The sequence below is a fragment of the Desmodus rotundus genome, chromosome 2 (assembly GCF_022682495.2).
Source record: "Desmodus rotundus isolate HL8 chromosome 2, HLdesRot8A.1, whole genome shotgun sequence".
Taxonomy (NCBI): domain Eukaryota; kingdom Metazoa; phylum Chordata; class Mammalia; order Chiroptera; family Phyllostomidae; genus Desmodus; species Desmodus rotundus.
The window spans coordinates 202,987,469-203,006,743 of NC_071388.1; the positions used below are offsets into that span (position 1 = coordinate 202,987,469).

General features: G+C 39.9%; 1 protein-coding gene across 5 annotated transcripts in view; it reads left to right on the top strand.

The window, feature by feature from the left end:
- Positions 1-1,544: 1,544 nt before the first annotated feature.
- LOC112307903 (nuclear body protein SP140-like protein) overlaps positions 1,545-19,275 on the top strand; it is a 106,593-nt gene continuing 88,862 nt past the window's right edge. For 2 of the 5 annotated variants that reach the window (XM_053919173.2, XM_024564075.3), the window contains exons 1-2: positions 1,547-2,915; positions 18,365-18,521. In XM_053919173.2, the coding sequence (XP_053775148.1) occupies positions 2,878-2,915; positions 18,365-18,521 (195 nt within the window). In that variant the 5' untranslated portion in view covers positions 1,547-2,877. Of the gene's footprint in view, positions 2,916-18,364; positions 18,522-19,275 lie in introns of all 5 variants that reach the window. The other 3 variants (XM_053919174.2, XM_045198181.2, XM_071220738.1) reach the window with 3 other exon arrangements.

Sequence of the window (19,275 nt, forward strand, 5' to 3'; positions counted from 1 at the left end):
TTCATTTATTTATTTTGCAACCTTCAGGGTTGCTCCATTGAGCATTAGTTTGTATGTCAGGTTATCTGTAAATGCTAAACCATTAGATGTTCAGATACTAAGGAACCATCAAAATAGACTCGTACAAGTGTTGCAGTTAAAGACATTGTGAGGATGTCTAATGTAATGCCCACATGATTATGGAATAGAGAAAAACATTTCTTAGCAAGATCACGGAGTCATCTTCAATTCAATCCCAGGTTTTGTTCATATTTTCACGTCCTCCACCATTACTCAATGAGACATTCACATCGATAAACAGAATTCTTTCTCAATTGGCAATTACTTGTCTTTTCTGAGGATGGTGCTGTTGGGGAGGGAGCTTTTGGGAGATGGATGTAGCCTAGGTGAGGGGCTGACCTGGAGAATTGTTTACTTTGATGCCCCCCTTTGGCTCCAGCTCAGGTGCTGAGCAGGCTTCCTTTCTATCTGTGAAAGTGGTTTCCCCCTCTGTGGAAGAAGGCTGTGGAGGCAACAAACACATACGTAATGTGAGTGCAGATTTAGGACAAAGTGGTAGTTTTTTCAAGTTTGGGTATGAATGAGAACTTGAGAAGGAGGGGAAGGTGCGAGGTGCCATTCTCACACACTTCAGGTAGAAATGGCCGCCAGGATGTTCACAGAATTCTACATTAGCTTACACAGAGCTGGCCACTGGGACATCATCTAACACTGGGAATATGAGGTCCAGGCCTTTATATATCTGATGATCTGCAAATTTCAAACTAAATATCAGTCTTTGGTACTTTTCTTCTACTGGGTTAACTGAGATAGAATATATTTAATACACTTTCTTCAATGACTGCTTTGAAAAGCAGTCTCTACCATTCTCCTTGTATCTAGAGTTACTCTATCTGGATTAGTTAAAGTAGCCAGGAATTTCGGAGCAACAGATCCATCCTTTTCTGTGGTAAGGATATCTGTTTCCATTCCAATTAATGTAACATAAAATATATTAAGCAAAGTGGAGTCTCTTATGTCAACTAAAATGGCTGTCAGTGAGCCATGACACTTTGGTTCCAGAGGAAAATTCCCTAAGTCAGAGTAAACGCTTGTGGCAAGGAGGCAGGTCTGCCCACGTGGCCAGAGCAGAAATGTATGGCGAGGAGACACGCCTACGATATCTGCACACGTGGTCAGGGGAGCTATGTCAGTGGAGCGGGACCCCCCACAGCAGCGCTCCTGGGGAAATTCCACACTTGGCACGAGGGGTGCCAAGACATTTATTGAAAAGACCCAGAAGGGTGGGGTACATCATTTTCAAGATACAACTGAGACAGGTTTCATTCTGTTGCTGACATAGTCCAAGCCCCACACACCAGAGAGCTGCTCCCCACCACACCGATCTCCCTTGGTGATGGCTGCTGGAGGCTCTGCCCTGTTGGACCAAGAACTTTGCCTGTCCTGCTGCCCACCTGGTTCCAGAGATCCTTCCTTGCAAGATGCTGGCAACTCCCTTGCCCACCATGCTGACTCCCGGATCTATTGACTGAGACTCTGGGACTCGGGTTTGTTACCCCCCATTGATTGCACTGTGTGTGTGTGTGTGTGTTATATTCCTCTTAGATTGTTAGAGTGTGAGTAGGATAGTAATGTATGCTGATGTTCAACTTTGAAGGAACCTGCATTCAATCAAAGCTGAGTGCATAGCGTAGTTACTGTGTGTGACTCTTGTCTACTCCTTGGTGCCGGGCTGCTCAGCAGGCAGCTACCCGAGCAGTTGCCTGGCTGCATGATAGGAAAGACTGTATCACGAATAAGACGCTCGTGACAATTTCCCACCCAGCCAACTGCTCTCCGCCTCTCACTCATGTAGTGATTTGGTGACTGTAAGAAGACTCAGGGAAAAGCTGGCACATTTATGCCCACACCCAGTGTGCTGGTGGCCTAGTCTGCCTGCTGCCTGGGGACAGAGGAGGGACACTGGAAAGGCAGGAGTCATGTGTGTCAGACTATGTCTGGGCCATGAGTCCCGTGGAGGTGGGAGCACAGGACAGTCATTTCCTTCAGAGGCTCAGCCTTGCTAGTCTGGAGGGCAGAGAGATCCCTGTGTGTGCAGCACCTGGGACACACTGAGACCCTGCCCACTGGTATGGAAATCCTCCTCAGTGTCCTGGAATCTGTCCCAGTGTGATCCATACTCACTCCTTTGGAGGAAAGAAAGAACATACATGGAGAGAGGGTAGAACCTTCCCTGTATCTTAAGTTCAATTGGGCCAGATCCCTTAGTCCCAGTCAGAGGAAGTTGGACTCAGGCACCAAATGTGGAAACTGTAACTCTAAGGTTGGTGCTTCTCCAGCCCTGTGTCCAAACACCAGGACCAGCTCAGTTGGCTCCAGGCTCTCCATGGGCCTGAGTGAGGATCTGAAGTTTCTGTCTTTCCCTCTTTCCTGACAGCCATCTGCACATGTACGAGGGGCAACATGGCTTCATTCTCACCCCAAGTCAGCCCTGCACCCTCTTAGAAGGTTGGGGCAGCTGGGGACAGTGGGTTCACAAGTTGTTTTGGGGGTCTTTGCACATACAAGGGGACTATAGAGGACTGGTTCAGCCCCCTCTGGCAGACCGCCTCTTTGGCCTTCCATGTCCTGGTTGTCCCTCCTTGTCCCCCATTCCTGCTGCCATGTGTCCTGATGGCTGAGGCCCTCTATGGGGCTAAGGAAGGGGAAAGGCAGCATAGGGCAGCACACGGTAGTTAATTTCACTTCTCTTTTCTCTATTTGGGTGGAGCCCTTCCAGGGTGAGTCTGATACACATTTCCTGCTCAGAGCTGAGCAGTCTCACTGAAATCAGGCAGGGGACCAGGAAGGCATCAGAAGTCCTGGCAGGGCCCAGGCATGATGATGGCCACCGAGCACAGCGACCTCAGCACCAGGTCAGTTTCTGTCTTCCTTCTTTCAACTTTCTCTCTGGGAGCTCTGCTGCTTTAGTGCCTGTTAGTAGACACTCCTCTGAACCTTGATCTTGATCCTATTTACAAGAACACTCACATGCAGTGTAGTGGGATGCAAGAATAGGTGACCAGGAAATCGGATCAGCAGAGGGAAAACTGCTGGTGTGAGCACAGTGGCCACAGCCCACAGCACTATTTTGTTTTACACTCACTGCCCCACCAGAGAGCCATCTCGACTGGGCTGTGCTTCCTGAGCTTTTGAAGCAGCGATTTGTTATTTTCTCATGACCTCTGTGTCCTCTCTTTTCCCTCAGGCCTCCTCTACTTTCACCACGGTTGTTTCAAAGAGGGTACTTTAGAAAATATAAAATTCAGGTTAAACCCCTGACTTTTCAAATCTGGGTGCCTTGGTCTCCTACCTGACCTGTGGTTGGGTCAGCACTGGGCCTATTCTGGTCTCAGACTGGGGGTCTGGTTCTTCCTCCAGGGATCTTGGTAAGGGAGTCAAGGGAAGAGGAAGGACCAAGATACCAAAGACCAGTGCAGGCTGGTGTTTCATTTGTACTTTCATTTTCTGCTCCGGAGAGATTTACACATTTGGCAAGGATAAGGCTAGAAATCTCTTCACATTAATCATCATGTGGAGCCAGCTCATTCTTTTTAATGGCCACATACTACTGCATGGAATCCATACACCATAATTCCAATACCAACAAGCTCTGAAGTATAACTTTATATCTCTTTATGTTTTTGAGCATGCCCAAGTATTTGTCTCGTTTCAAAAACCGAAATGTGTAATTGTTGAGGGTAATAACACTCACTTGTTTATAATGCGGATTTGCTAAGTTGCCTTTTTTTCTTTTCCAATGGCTGAATCACTATATTCTTCTACCATTGGCTGATGAGCCATCTGTCCACACCCAGACTTCACAAAGGAGCTGGATAAAGGGATACAGCCTGTTAATTTTCATTCTCTGATTGCATGGGAGGTTGAAGAGGTTTTCCTGTCTACCGTCCTTTTAAATTGCTTCTTCTCTGAATTGTTGGTTTAGTTTTGGCCAATGTTATTAGTTAAGGTGATTGTCCTTCCTTTGATGACAAGGGAGAGTTTGCTACTTAGGTTGAACTTTATAAATATACTTTTCTTGCCTTTAACTTTCTTATGGTGACATATCATATTAAAGCTTGAATTTTACAGCATGGACTTACAGTATTAATTTAATAAGACGGATACTCCCTGGTTATTATACATCAATAAAAGTGATACCAAACGTTACTGGTGAATTCCATGCAGCTGTACTTAAACACAGTTCTTGTATTCTTGACGGTGGCAGATTCAATTTCCCCTCAATTTCAGAGATACTTCCTTCTCCAATATGTTAGAAAACTTTTTATTTTTCAAATTTTGGGCAAAACTATTCTCTCATTAAGCAACTTTACACCTCACAGCTTTATATGCTCCCTAAACTTTTATTCCCTTAGTTTTTTATTTTGTGTTCATAATGGTTCTCTCAAATTTTTCCGTCATGACAATTATTTTAATTTTAGCTCTTTTTTTTGTTTTGGTTTCTTATAATTTCTAATTTGAAATAATTGATTCTGTTTGTTTTCAAGAGTGGTCTTGATTTTCTTCCATAGCTCTGCAAGCTCAACTTTAAACTGTATTTTGTTTAAATCAGCCCATCTGCACACTGTTGCTTTATTTATGTAGGTGTTGTGTGACATTAAGTGTTTTTGGATGTCTTTCTCTTCCCTGAGTTTTTCGTGAAGGTGAACCCTGTCTGCAGGTTGGCGTCCATGTTCCTTCACTTTCTTTCTCTCCTGCCTGCCCTGGTTGTACAGCCCACCTCACTCATGCTCAACCTTTGCACCATCCTCATCTGGATGAATTTTTTAAAAGATTTTCTGTCTTATCTGAGTAGCCATATGTTCAGGGTCTGCTCTGCGCTCTCTCCCCTGCCACCGACCTACAAGAGCCTCTCCTCGTACCACACCAACTGTCATAGTGATGGCAGCTTCATATGAACTTTGACATCTGGCAGAGTGTGTCTTCCCATCCTCTTTCCTCTTCAAAGTGCCCTGTCCTTTTACATGTCTAAACCAGCTTGTCAAAATCTTGTTGGGATTTATATTAGGATTGTAATGAATTTGTGTATCGACTGGAAGAGAATTGGCATTGTTATAATATCAAGTTTTCTATCTCATTAATATGGTATATGCATACTATTAATTAAAAAATATTCTCTAGAGACTTCTGGTCAAGACGGAAGTGTAGGTAGATAACACTGTGCTTCCTCCCACAACCAAAAGAAAGACAACAAAAAATTTAAAAACAAAAAACATGCAGAACTGCCAGAAAAATCAAACTGTATGGAATTTGGACAACCAAGAAGTTAAAGAAGAAATATTCATCCAGACTTGTAGGAAGGGAGGAGATGGGCAGCTGGGGCAGAGAGGATGCTCAGCAAGGCTGAGGCTAGAGGACCAGGGCAAGCAAGGTGGTGTCTCGTGGACCAGGTGAGGTGGTAGTTGGTGGAGTGGGTGGTCCCACATTTCTGTCAGATAAACCGGGAGGAACAATGGGGGAGTGAGACAGATTGTACAACCCAGGGTTCGAGCATGGAGAAATAAAGCATCAAAACCTCTGACTGAAAAAACCTGTGGGGGTTGTGGCAGCATGGGAAGCTCCCAATTCACAGGAGAGTTCGTTGGAGAGATCCACAGGGTCCTAGAACATACCCGAACCCACCCACCTGGGAATCAGCACCAGAGGGGTCCAATTTGCTAATGCATAATGGAGGAAGTGACTGAAAGCCAGCCAAGAGCCCAGCAAGCCACATTGTTCCTTCTTGGACCCCACCTCTATATTTTACCAAAACGCAGAAATGTGACTTGCCCTGCCCTGGTGAATACCTAAGGCTCCACCCCTTACTAAGTAACAGGCATGTGAAGAAAAAAAAAGGCCCAAATGGAAGAACAGATCAAAGCTCTAGAAAAAATATAACTACATGATGAAGTGATAGCCAACCTCTCAGATGCACAGTTCAAAACACTGCTAATCAAGATACTCACAGAAATTGTTGAGTATGGTCACAAAATAGAGGAAAGAGTGAAGACTATGAAAAATGAATTAAAGGAAAATGCTCAGGGAACTAACAGTGATGGGATGGAAACTGGGAATCAAATCAACAGTTTGGACCAGAAGGAAGAAATTAACATTCAACCAGAACAAAATGAAGAAGAATTCAAAAAAATGAGGAGAGGCTTAGAAACCTCTGGAACAACTTTAAACAGTCCAATATCTAAATCATAGGGGTGCCAGAAAGAGAAAAGGAAGAGCAAGAAATTAAAAACTTATTTGAAAAAATAATGAAGGAGAATTTCCCCAGTGTAGCATAGGAAATAGACTCCCAGGAAGTCCAGGAAGCTCAGAGAGTCCCAAAGAAGTTGGACCCAAGGAAGCACACACCAAGGCACATAATAATTACATTACCCAAGATTACAGGGAAGGAGATTTAAGAAGAGAATCTTAAAAGCAGCAAAAGAAAAGGAAAGAGTTACCTACAAAGGAGTTCCCATAAGACTGTCAGCTGATTTCTCAAAAGAAACCCTACTGGCAACAAGGGTCTGGAAAGAAGTATTCAAAGTCATGAAAAGCAAGGACCTACAACCAAGATTACTCTATCCAGCAAAGTTACCATTTAGAGTAGAAGAGCAGATAAAGTGCTTCCCAGATAAGGTCAAGTTAAAGGAGTTCATCATCACCAAGCCCTTATTATATGAAATGTTAAAGGGATTTATCCGAGGGAAAAAAGAAGATCAAAAACTATAAGCAGTAAAATGACAACAAACTCACAACTATCAACAACTGAACCTAAAAAAAACAAAAACAAACTAAGTAAACAACTAGAACAGGAACAAAATCCCAGAAATGGAAATCACATGGAGGGTTATCAGCAGGGAGGGGGAGGAGTGAGAATGTGAGAAAAGGTACAGGGAATAAGAAGCATAATTGGTAGGCACAAAATAGACAAGGGGAGGTTAAGAATAGTATAGGAAATGTAGAAGCCAAAGAACTTATATGCACAACTCATGGACATGAACTAAATGCAGGGGGAGGGGGTGGAATGCATGTGGAAGGCGGGTGCAAGGCAGAGGGGAGTAAAGGGGGAATGGTATAACCGTAATAGTATAATCAATAAAATATATTAAACATATTCTCTAATAAAATTTATAACTTTGTCTCTAGATGTTTTATACTAATTCTGCTACATTTATTCGTAGATACTTTATGCTCTTAAATCTGCATAATTTAAAATCAATGTTCTAGCTGCCTGCTACTAAGATACGAAAATAAATTAATCTTTGCTGCTTTCTAATTTTAGTAACTTATATGGTGATATATATGAACTTACATAATGTATACTTAGTGTCAATTTTGTTCCTTCATAATCATTACATTTATTTCATTTTCTTTGCTCATTGTGTTGGCCAGGACTTCCAGGATTATGGTGAACACAAGCAGTGCTAGTAATCATCTGCATCTTGAGTCCAGTTCCAAAGAGAAAGCTTTTCTCATTGTGCCATTATGGTGATGTTAGCTGTAGGTTTCCTTTTTTAATATGGAAACTTGCACAGATTTTAAAAAAGTATATCTAATATTTTCAGTGTATGAGGTGTTTCTGGCCCTGTTTTCTACATTTTCTGCTGTTCTCACTCCCAAAGATTACTTAAATGAACTTTTGCGGGGGAATAATTTTATTTTATAGAAACGTTGTAAAGATACTATAGAAATTTCCATGCACTTCACACCTAGTTTCACATCCTGTGAGGTTACGCTCTTACACTGCTGTGGTACATTTATCAAAACAGAAAAACCCACATTGCTACATCCGTGTTACCTAAACTACAGACTTTTTAAATTTTAACGGTTCTTCCATTAAAGTCCTTGTTGAGTTCCAGGATTGACTCCAGGATACCACATTGCCTTCGGTCAGCTTGTCACCTATCCTACAGTCTGTGACAGATGCACAGTTCAAAACACTGGTCATCAAGATGACTTATCACCGGGGATGTTCACCTTGATCATGTGGTTAAGGTGGTGATCACTAGGCTTCTTTTGTAAACTTGTTTTTTCCTCTCCACACTTATTCACAGAGATTATTTTGCTTATTTTGCTGGTTGATTTTGGCTGTATCCTCAATTGCATTTGAAAAACTTACTCATGGGTAAAATTCAGGCCTGCAGTGAAGGCATGAGCCTTGGACAGGATTTCTTCTGCTATGTTGAGGTACCTGAGGGCACAAGCCCTCCATTCATCTCATCTGGATTACCAGAGACTCTCCATGCTGTGTGGACTAGCCTTTGTTTCTACGCCTCACACGTTAAGGTTGTCAAACCCAAGGATCTGGTTCTCTGGGATCAAGGAATGCCTTGCAGTCAAATGTGGCTTCTGTGAAAAATAACTCCCTGGTTTCTCCTTCCCCTTTGCTTCACATAATAAATCCTTACACTGTTTTCATTTCCTAAATGATTAATAACATTTAAATGCTTTTTCCAACTTTCAAGTTTTATCAGCAGAAAGTGATATAGCACGTGCAACTTGAAGGTATCGAGATTTTTTAAAACTCTCCCCACCACACCAGAAACCTATGGTCATTGATTGATAGGGTCATTGATTTGCTCTCATTTGTCAGATTATAGCTTTATTTTCTAAGCTATATTTTACTGATTATGTTATTCAGTTGTCCCATTTTTTTCTTCCCCTTTATTTGCCTCTAACCTATACCCTTCCTCCATCCAGATTCCCACCCCTCCTTAGTTCATGTCCATGGGTTGTACATACAAGTTCTTTGGCTTCTCCATTTCCTATACTATTCTTAACCTTCCCCTGTGTATTTTGTGCCTACCATTTATGCTTATTATTCCTTGAACCTGTTCCCTCATTCTCCCCCCGCCTAATAACTCTCCATGTGATCTCCATTTCTGTGATTCTGTTCCTGTTCTAGTTGTTTGCTTAGTTTCTTGTTTTTGTTCTTTAGGTTAAGTTGTTGATAGTTGTGAATTTGCTGTCATTTTACTGTTCATAGTTTTGATCACCTTCTTTTTCTTAGACAAGTCCCTTTAGCATTTCATATAATAAGGGTTTGGTGATGATGAACTCCTTTAATTTGACCTTATCTAGGAAGCACTTTATCTGCCCTTCCATTCTAAATGATAGCTTTGCTGGATAGAGTAATCTAGGTGGTAGGTCCTTTCTTTTCATGACTTTGAATACTTCTTTCTAGACCCTTCTTGCTTGTAAGGTTTTGTCTGAGAAGTCAGTTGAGAGTCTTATGGGAACTCCTTTGTAGGTAACTGTCTCCTTTTCTCTTGCTGCTCTTGAGATTCTCTCCCCTTTAATCTTGGGTAATGTAATTATGATGTGCTTTGGTGTGTTCCTTCCTGGGTCCAGCTTCTTTGGGACTCTCTGAGCTTCCTGGACTTCCTGGAAGTCTATTTCCTTTGCCAGATTAGGGAAATCCTCCTTCCTTATATTTGCAAATAAGTTTTCAATTTCTTGCTCTTCCTTTTCTCTTTCTGGCACCCCTATGATTCAGATGTTGGAGCACTTAATGTTTTCCCAGAGGTTCCTAAGCCTCTCCTCATATTTTTTAACTCTTCTATCTTCATTTTGTTCTGGTTGAATGTTAATTTCTTCCTTCTGGTCCAAAATGTTGATTTGATTCCCAGTTTCCATCCCATCACTGTTAGTTCCTGTGCATTTTCCTTTAATTCACTTTTCATATCCTTCACTTTTTCTCTATTATGCAAGCATTATTTCCTCTATTATGGTCAACCATTTTTGTAAGCATCCTGATTACCAATGTTTTTAACTGTGCATCTGATAGGTTGTCTACCTCTTCTTCGCTTAGTTGTATTTTTTCTAGATCTTTGATCTGTTCTTTCATTTGGGCCATATTTTTTGTCTCAGCACATCTGTTATTTAATAAGGGGTGGAGCCTCAGGTGTTCCTCAGGGCAGGGCAACCTATATCACTGTGTTGTGGCTCTGTTTATGAAGAAACCTGTGGGGTCCCTGGTTGGTGTATCTCAGTGGGTTGAGCATGGGCCTGTGAACCAAAGGGTCACCAGTTCAGCTCATAGTCAGGGCATATGCCTTGGTTGTAGACCAGATCCCCAGTAGGGGCCGCTCAGGAGGCAACCACACATTGATGTTTCTCTCCCTCTCTTTCTCCCTCCCTTCTCCCCTCCTGAAGTAAATAAATACAAATTTTTAAAAATCTTGAGTTTTCCAATCTAAAATATTTAATGTCTCTATTTATTTAGACCTTTAATTTTTCTGTATGATGTTTTAAAGTTTTCAGTACAAGTCTTGCATTCCATTTGTTTGATTCTTTCTAAGAGTTTAATTATTTTGCCTTACTTTATTTTTAATTTGAGAACCCAATTCTTTAAATTTTAAGTTTCCTGGTTGTTTTATAAAAACAATATTATTTATAAGCTGTGAGGTATTACATATGCTTAAAGTCTTGTCCTGTAGATCTATTATTTCTATTTCCTCTGATGTTACCAAAAAAAGTTGAAAGAAGGATCTGAAGGGTCCTGGGTGGCACCTAACACTTGTCACTAAGCCAGTGTTAACATCCTTGGGTGTAACATTCCACACTTTTCTAACATTTGTTTCAAAATTTATACACAAGATTTTATTACTTTGATTTATATAAAAATGAGGCCATAATATATTAATCTAAACTTGATGTTTTTGTTCATCTATAAAACTATGATCTTCCATATGATCTTACCTTTAAGTGGAACCTAATCAACAAAACAAACAAGCAAGGAAAATATAACCAGAGACATTGAAATCTGACTGTAACCAGAGGGGAGGTGGGAGGGGATGATGGGGGGTAGGGGGGAAGGGATTTCAGGAACAGTTGTTCCTGAAGGTGATGAACACATGGACAAAACCAAGGGCGGGTGGAATCAGGGGAGGGAGGTAGGGATTGCTGGTATGGGAGGGGGGGTGGGGGGAAAAGGCAGACAACTGTACTTGAACAGCAATAAAATTAAAAAAAGAAGTCAAAAAGGTAAGGGTGAGCTATCTGAGAGTTGTTTCAGGCAGCTAATTCATACAAATCTATGTTACTTTTAGATGTTATGTTTATAGTATTTGCCCGATTTTTAAGAATTTATAATTTGTTGTGATTTATTATTCTAAATAAATGTTTACTCTTATGATCGATGTTGTAAAAAAACTATGATCTTCCATCTAAATTAGTAGAAATAAATAGGTATGTAATATTCCATTAGTATGGATTTACTATAGTATATTAAACCATTTATCCGAATGGAAAATGAGATTTTTTTCAGGTTTGGTAGTCATATTAAGTTTTTATTGCTGGTTTTTGCTACTGAAACAATACTTCAGTGAATGCTTTTGTACCTGTGGGTATGTAATAAAAAATATTTACTTGTGCCCTGTGTGTCTAGTACTCAGGAAAGTCCATAGACAGAACAGATGAAAATCTCTGTCTCAATGGCATATGTATATTTAGGGGGAAGAGTGACAAAAAGAAAATAAATTCTAAATAAAATACAGAAGTAATTAATTTAGTATGTTAGGGAGGGATAAAACATGGTAAAAAAAAAAAGAAGAAGAAGAGAGAGAGAGCTAAATTAGGGATTGGGAGTATAAGGTCAAGGTGAAGGGGCTGAAGTTTTTTATTTCAAATAAATTAGCTTAAGCAGGTCCCATTGAGAAGGTGACATGGAACAAGGACCTTAAGGAGATGAGGCAGTTAGTTCACTACATGGATATCTAGGCAGAGAGCATGCTATGCAGGGGAGACAGCCAGCACCAAGTTTCTAGGGCTCACACGTGGCTGGTGCAGTCAAGGAACAGCAGAGAAACAGGTTTGGCCATAGGACGTGAGCTAGGGGAGAGGGGAGAAGAAATGGACTATTTTGGGCCCCTTGAGTACTGTAAGAACTTGTTTTTCTTCTGAGGGGGAAATAAGGCACCATTGAAAGTTCTGGAACTCTAGTTTGTATAAGTTGGAAACTGGTGTTTGTCTTTCATCACCATATGATCTCACCATTAACAGAAACCTAATCAACAAAATAAACAAGCAAAGTATAGCCAAAGACATTGACATTGAGAACAGGCTGACAGTGGAGGGGATAAAGGGGGACAAAGGTGAAGGGCTTACAAGAACAATTATAAAGGACATATGGACAACAACAAGGTGGGGGTGGAAATGGGGGAGGGAGGTGGGGAAGGCTGGGGTGGTGGGGAGGGGTGTGGGGAAAAGGCAGAAAACTATACTTGAACAACAATAAAAAAATTAAAAAATAAAAATAAAAAAGAACCACTATTATTAAATGCTGAAAAAAAATAGAACTATGTTACTCAGAAATAATTGCCTAATAAAACATGAATTCATGTTCAGAAAAAAAGAAGTTGCAAACTGGTGTTTTTATTTCGATAGGCTAGGTTCCCAAAGTGGGGTGACTACTGGACCAATATGGACTGTATCTTTAAATTTATTGCCATATCTTTTCTGAAAAGTCTTTAGCAATTTCTGCTCATACCAGCAATGAATGTCTGCTTCTCTGAATCTTCTCCAGCACTGCTTTGTCACTTATGAAGTTGTGTTTGCCAATGTAGTAGGCAAAAAGGATTTCCCTTTGATATTTATCTTATATGTATGCATATATTTATTGGACATTTTAGTTTTCTCTAAGTTGCCTGTTCAGGTCCATTTTCTTTGGCATCATATATCATATTTTATGAACTAACAAGAAAAATAGATGAAGGACATGTTGACAGCTGTTGGGTAGATGTGGCTGGGTGAAGGGTGAAGGGATTGAGCAAAAAAGAAAAAAAAAGAGGAAGAACTCATGCTAGGGGAAGGGAGGTGGATTATAGGGGGATGAATTGTGGTGGACAGAGGCTTGATTTGGGGTGGTTAACACACAACACAGTGTTACAGATGATGTGTTGCAGAAATGTGCGCCTAAAATCAGTATAATTTTGTTAAACAGTGTCACCCCAATAAATTCAATTTTAAGAAGTCATATTTTATCAATAGGTTGGAGTCTTTTTATATCAGATATATTAACCTTAGTCAAATGTGCCAAAAATATTTTTTTACATTCTTTTAGTATCTTACTGTGCTTCTAGCATTTAAAGCTATTAAATCTTTTTATGCTTTGCTTGACTCAGGTATTTGTTCTCACATATATATTTTTAAATTGCTTCATTTAATTTTAGTAGGATTACAAATTGCAAGTGCACCACAATTTTAAAAGGATCAACATTTTAAAATTGCTGTGTTTACTTAATTGAAGGCATCTTCCATATCTCCATTATTTAGATGTTGTTTAATTTTCTTCAATAAGACATTATAGTTTCTTTCATATAGGTTCTTAACTTTCAGTTGTTTGTGAATATATGCATGTGTATTTACTATTGTGCTTGAAATATTTATTGTTTTCAATATGTTGTAAATAAAATCTGTTCGTTTTATATACCTGTTTTTTTATTCATGTTCCTTGGCAAATTCTTTCTCTAGTTCTTAGGGATTTTAGTTGGGCCTCTACAGTTTCTCTGTATGTAATTACACAACATAGAATGTATCTTATTTAGTATTTATACCAATGACTGCATTTTCTTATCCTATCTCATTAGCTTATATATATATAAAGATGGCAAAAGTAGGTTTGAAGTTGCGAATACACAAAACAGATTTTATTCTTGTGTTATTATTAATTATGTATTATTGTATTATACATTTATTAATTATTGCATTATTTTCCATATGAACAGCTGTAAACCTACTTTTGCCTGTCACTATATATATGTGTGTGTGTGTACATGTGTACACACCTTTTGTAATTGGATGACTATCATTTCAACATTTACTGTGGTATTTGCTATTTTTGGAGACTTTATATTGTGCCAACTTTTACCTATTTCACATAGTTTTTCTAAAACTAGCTGTTAGGTGTTTTCAAATTCCCTTTTACAGTTATTTACAATTAAAATCATATACTTCTCTACTTTTATATATTGTTGTGATAAACTATATAAAGAGGTTTCCAATATTCTACCATCTTTACTCAGTCTCAGTCTATTAGTTCCTTTTTTTCTTCTTTCTCAAAATAGTCTCTAACTATAAGTTCCATTTTTATTTTACCTAACAGAGTGCTTTTTGTTTTGTTTTATAAAATCTGTGGATGTTTTTATCCCCCCCCCCCCCCCGCCCATATAGTCTGTTTGGCTTCTACTAATTATAACTTTTTGAGACTTCTTTTGTGACCAGGATTATGGTGTGTATTGATATACATTTCAAAGAAATTGTAAAAAATTGTGTCTTCTGTTTTTAGGACACATAATTAAATAATATGTTTCTTGGTAATTTCTTCAGAGCCTGTATATATTTTTCTTTTTTCAAGGATTTTATTTATCTTAAAGAGAAGGGAAGGGAGGGAGAGCAAGAGGGAGAGAAACATGGATGTGAGAGAGAAACATCGATCTGTTGCCTCTGGTATGTGGTTGACTGGGGGCCAAGCCTGCATGTGCCCAGACCTGGAATTGAACCTACAGCCTTTGGTGTATGGATGACACTCCAACCAACTGAGACACCTGGCCAACAGTGGCCTTTTAATAATAAAGGAAACAAATGTTTTTCTCCAATCTTTAATCTTTAACTGGAAACTTCTTTTTACTGAGTTTGACATAATAATGTAACATTATTATTCCCTGATCCATGTTAGACACTGGGAAGAGAGAGTAATTTTCTTCTGGTTTGAAAAAGGAAGCTCATGAGTCTTCATGACTTTTAGGAATACAAGATGTCCACCAAAACATTATTATCAGAGAAATAGACTGACCAAGTAAGAAGCAGAATCACAGACTCAGGTTGACAACTAATTTCATGGAAAACAGCAGCCATTTCTGAAATTCAGATGCCTAAAACAATTCATTAAATACAATAATAGCACAGGCCGTTATATATTGGCACAAAGCAGAAGTGCCAGGAGAAATGATTGATATTCTTGTGAAATGTTAGTTTATGCCTCATCATATCATTATTAAACCACATATTACTGTTTATAAACTAGTTTTATAATTCACGTTGGTATTTCTCTTAACTCTGTAATGAGAGAGGGTGTACTTTGTTTTTATTTTTTTGATATTTGTTTTCTCTTAGTTGTCAATTAAGATTCATTTTTAAGCTTAGATTCTATTGTTATTCCATTGTTTCTTATTCCTCTGCGGATGATCTGTTTAGTTCATCTCAATTTGTACAAGTTAAAATATTTTTTGAAAAGTCCGGGTATGTTTAAGACAAATTAACTTGAGACTTCTCGTGAAAATGGCTGTGTAGGCAGACATGGCCCACCTCTTCACACAACCACATCAAAGTTACAACTAAAATATAGAAGAACTATCACTCCGAACTGTCAGAAATCAAGTTGAATGGAAGTCTGACGACTATGGAATTATAGAAACCACATCCATCCAGACTCGTAGGACAGTTACAGACACAGAACGGGTTGGTCTCTCACCCATGTGTGCTGGATAAAAATTCAGGAGGGAGAGATCAGGAGCGAGGAGTTCCAGCCCCACGCCAGGCCCCCCAGCCCAGGGTTCCAGTGCCAGGAAGATAAGTGCCCACACCTTCTAGTTGCAAAAACCAGCAGGGATTAAGTTGGTGAAAGAAACTTCTGGAGCCCCAAGCAGTTCCTCTTAAAGAACCCACACACTCACTTACTCAGAATCACTCCCTCTGAGCTCTAGCACTAGGGTAGCAGCTTGAAAGGCACCAGTGGCACACAGGGAGAGACTGAAGTGTCTGACATCAAGGCGAACAGAGACCATTGTCCATTTTCTAAACCCTCCACACACAGAACCAGCAAGGTGATGCCATATCTCAGGCTCCATCAACCTGGCTAACATTGTGTGACCCACCTTGGAGATTCCCAGAGACCATACCCCACCCAATTTACGGGCTCATCCAAGCTGATTATCATATGAATGACTGGTCTTGGCTCAAGATTCACAACTTCCTAAATACTATCAAACAAGCAGGAGAGACATTGAAATCTAGAACAAACGGACAGTAACCAGAGGGCAGATGGGAGGGGATAAAGGTAGGTGGGAAAGGTGAAGGGGTTTTTCAGGAACAACTATAAAGGACACATGGACAAAACCAAGGGGGGCTGGAATCAGGGGAGGGAGGTAGGGATGGCTGGGGTTGGGGGGAGAGATGGGAGGAAAAGGCAGACAACTGTACTTGAACAACAATAAAATTAAGAAATCGAAAAAATAATTAAAAAATAAAAAGAAAATAAAAAGACACCGCCCCCAAAAAGCAACAGCTGACCTCAGTGAGCTCCAGGCCCAGCACTAGCAGCAGACAGCTTGGATTCACAGATTGGCTTCACCTGGGAATCTCCAAGCCCAGCACAAGTAGCAGCCATCTCAGATTGTTTTATAGCTCAGTCAGGCTGGCCCCAGACAAACCTATGCTCTGACATAGGCCCAGGTGGGCCCTGACCTTGGCCTGTACTACCCAAGAAACCCCAGAGCCAGCACACCCAGTGGACAACTACAGACCACTTGGAGAACCACCTCTCTGTCTCTGCACAGCTAATCCTCCATGAAAGGTGGAGGTTGTTGGTAAGTGGTCACAGCCAGTCCTTGCAGCTGACTGGCCTGGGTACATCCTTCCTGTTGACTTACCAACAGCAACCAAGGCTCAACTATAAGAGGAGGGTGTACTCAGCCCACACAAAGGTTGCACCTTGAGTACCCAGCTTGGATGATAGGGGAAGCTATGCTACTGGACCCTACAGGAAACCTATTACATTAGGCCACACTACCAAGACAGGGAGTCATAGAAGCTCTACCTAATACATAGAAACAAATATAGGGAAGCTGCCTCAACGAGGAGACAAAGAATATGTCCCAAATGAAAGAGTAGATCAAAACTCCAGAAAAAGAGCTAAATGAAATGGAGATAAGCAATATATCAGATGCAGAGTTCAAAACATTGGTTGCAAGGATGCTCAAGGAATGTAGTGAGGACCTTAACAGCAGAAAAAAGATCCAGTCAGAAACAAAGGATACAGTAATTGAAATAAAGAACAATTTACAGGGAAACAGCAGTTGTGTGGTTTTAAGCTTAGATTAAAAAAAGCTAAGAATCACCATAGTGCAGTGTTGGTGGGAATGAAGACTGGTGCAGCCACTGTGGAAAACAATATGGAGTTTCCTCAGAAAACTAAAAATTGAACTGCCTTTTAACCCAGCAATTCTACTGCTAGGATTATATCCTAAGAACCCTGAAACACCAATCCATAAGAACCCATACGCCCTAATGTTCATAGCAGCACAATTTACAATAGCCAAGTGCTGGAAGCAACCTAAGTGCCCATCAGTAAATGAGTACAAAATGAGGATCAAAAAACTATGGTACATTTACACAATGGAATTCTATGCAGCAGAGAGAAAGAAGGAGCTCCTACCCTTTGCGACAGCATGGATGGAACTGGAGAGCATTATGGTAGTGAAATAAGCCAGGTGGTAAAATACAAATACCATGTGATCTCACCTTTAACTGGAACATAATCAGGAAAATAAAAAAGCAAGCAAAATATAATCAGAGACACTGAAATTAAGAACAATCTGATAGTAACCAGAGGAGAGGTGGGAGGGGATAATGGGGGAAGAGTTTTCAGGAACTACTATAAAGGCCACATGGTCAAAAACAAGGGGGAGGTTGGAAACAAGGGAAAGAGGGGGATTTGCCTGGGGTGGGGGGAATTGTGGGGAGGGAATGCAGACAACTGTAAATGAACAACAGTAAAAACAAACAAATAAATAAATAAATCTGAGAATCAACTTAATGATTTGGAACATAAAGGAGCAAAAAACAATCAAATGATAAGAAGAAAAAAAGAATCCAAAATATGAGAATAGTGTAAACAGCCTCTGGGACAACTTCAAGAGATCCAGCATTCACATCATGGGGTTGCTAGAAGGAGAAGAGAAAGAGCAAGAAATTAGAAATCTATTTGAAAAAAATAATGAAAGAAAACTTCTTTAATTTGGTGGAAGAAATAGATATGCAAGTCCAGGAATCACAGAGAGTCCCAAACAAGATGGATACAAAGAGGCCCACCCCAAGACACATCATAATTAAAATGCCAAAGGTTAAAGATAAAGAGCAAATCTTAAAAGCAGCAAGAGAAAAGAAATTAGTTACCTCCAGGGGAGTTCCCATAAAACTGTCAGCTGATTTCTCAAAAGAAACTTTTCAGGCTAGAAGGGATTGGAAAGAAATATTCAAAGTTGTGAAAAGTGGGGACCTACAGCCAAAGATTGTTCTACCATTTTATCATGATATCCTTTCTCTCTAGAATGTCTACAAAAGGCCAGATTTATAACAGTATTAAGGAGACTGCAGGCAAGATCTTCAAAAAATATAAGGTGGAAATTTCACATGCAGTAAAGAGTACATTTCCTTTCCTTGAACTTCTCCGGGACCGTGAATTCATCACCAATGACAAATATGAAGTAAGTGAGGTTTACTTTGTCACAATCCAGTACACAGTGCTAAACTGTTTTTATATTTTTGGAGTCAAATGTCAGAGAACAATGAGACAACTGTGGGGACCTTCTCATGTACTGTTGTAAGTGTTCCTATAGGTCAGAAGGGAGAAGAGAAACAGGCATTACTGGAAACAGTCCTGCTCCTACCTGAAGGAACAGTGCCCCGTGGTGCCCCCAGAGTTTGGTGAATAGCCCAGGAGACAGGCTGGATCCACAGATGAATAACATCTTGTAGGATTTATATATACAATATAGCACAAATTAGAAAAAACATTAATTTTAATGAATGGATGAGTAAGCTTAATGATTTCATTTAATGAAATAATAATTGCCACAACATTTCATGTCAATGAATATCAATTTAAATACTTTTAATGTGAGAACATTAAAATCCCCAGAGAATAAATGTCTTGTTAGGACAATTGAAAGTAAATGCTTGCTATTGTTTCTCCACAATGTTCAATTGTGGAGATACTGACATTATGGAGAAACCACAATATTCACCCCCTTTCCTATTTTTTTCTTTTCTGTTGGTATTTCTGGAGCATTGGAATTCTGTTAATTTTAGCAAAAAACTTAAGTGGAAATGCAGAGTACAAGTTTTCTCTTTCCCTATGAATAGACTTACTTTATGGCAAAGTTCACAGGAAGGAAAAAATCATCACCTGGCTTCCCTGAACCCTTCCAGGCTGAGTCTGTCCTGGGGAAGGGAAAAGCA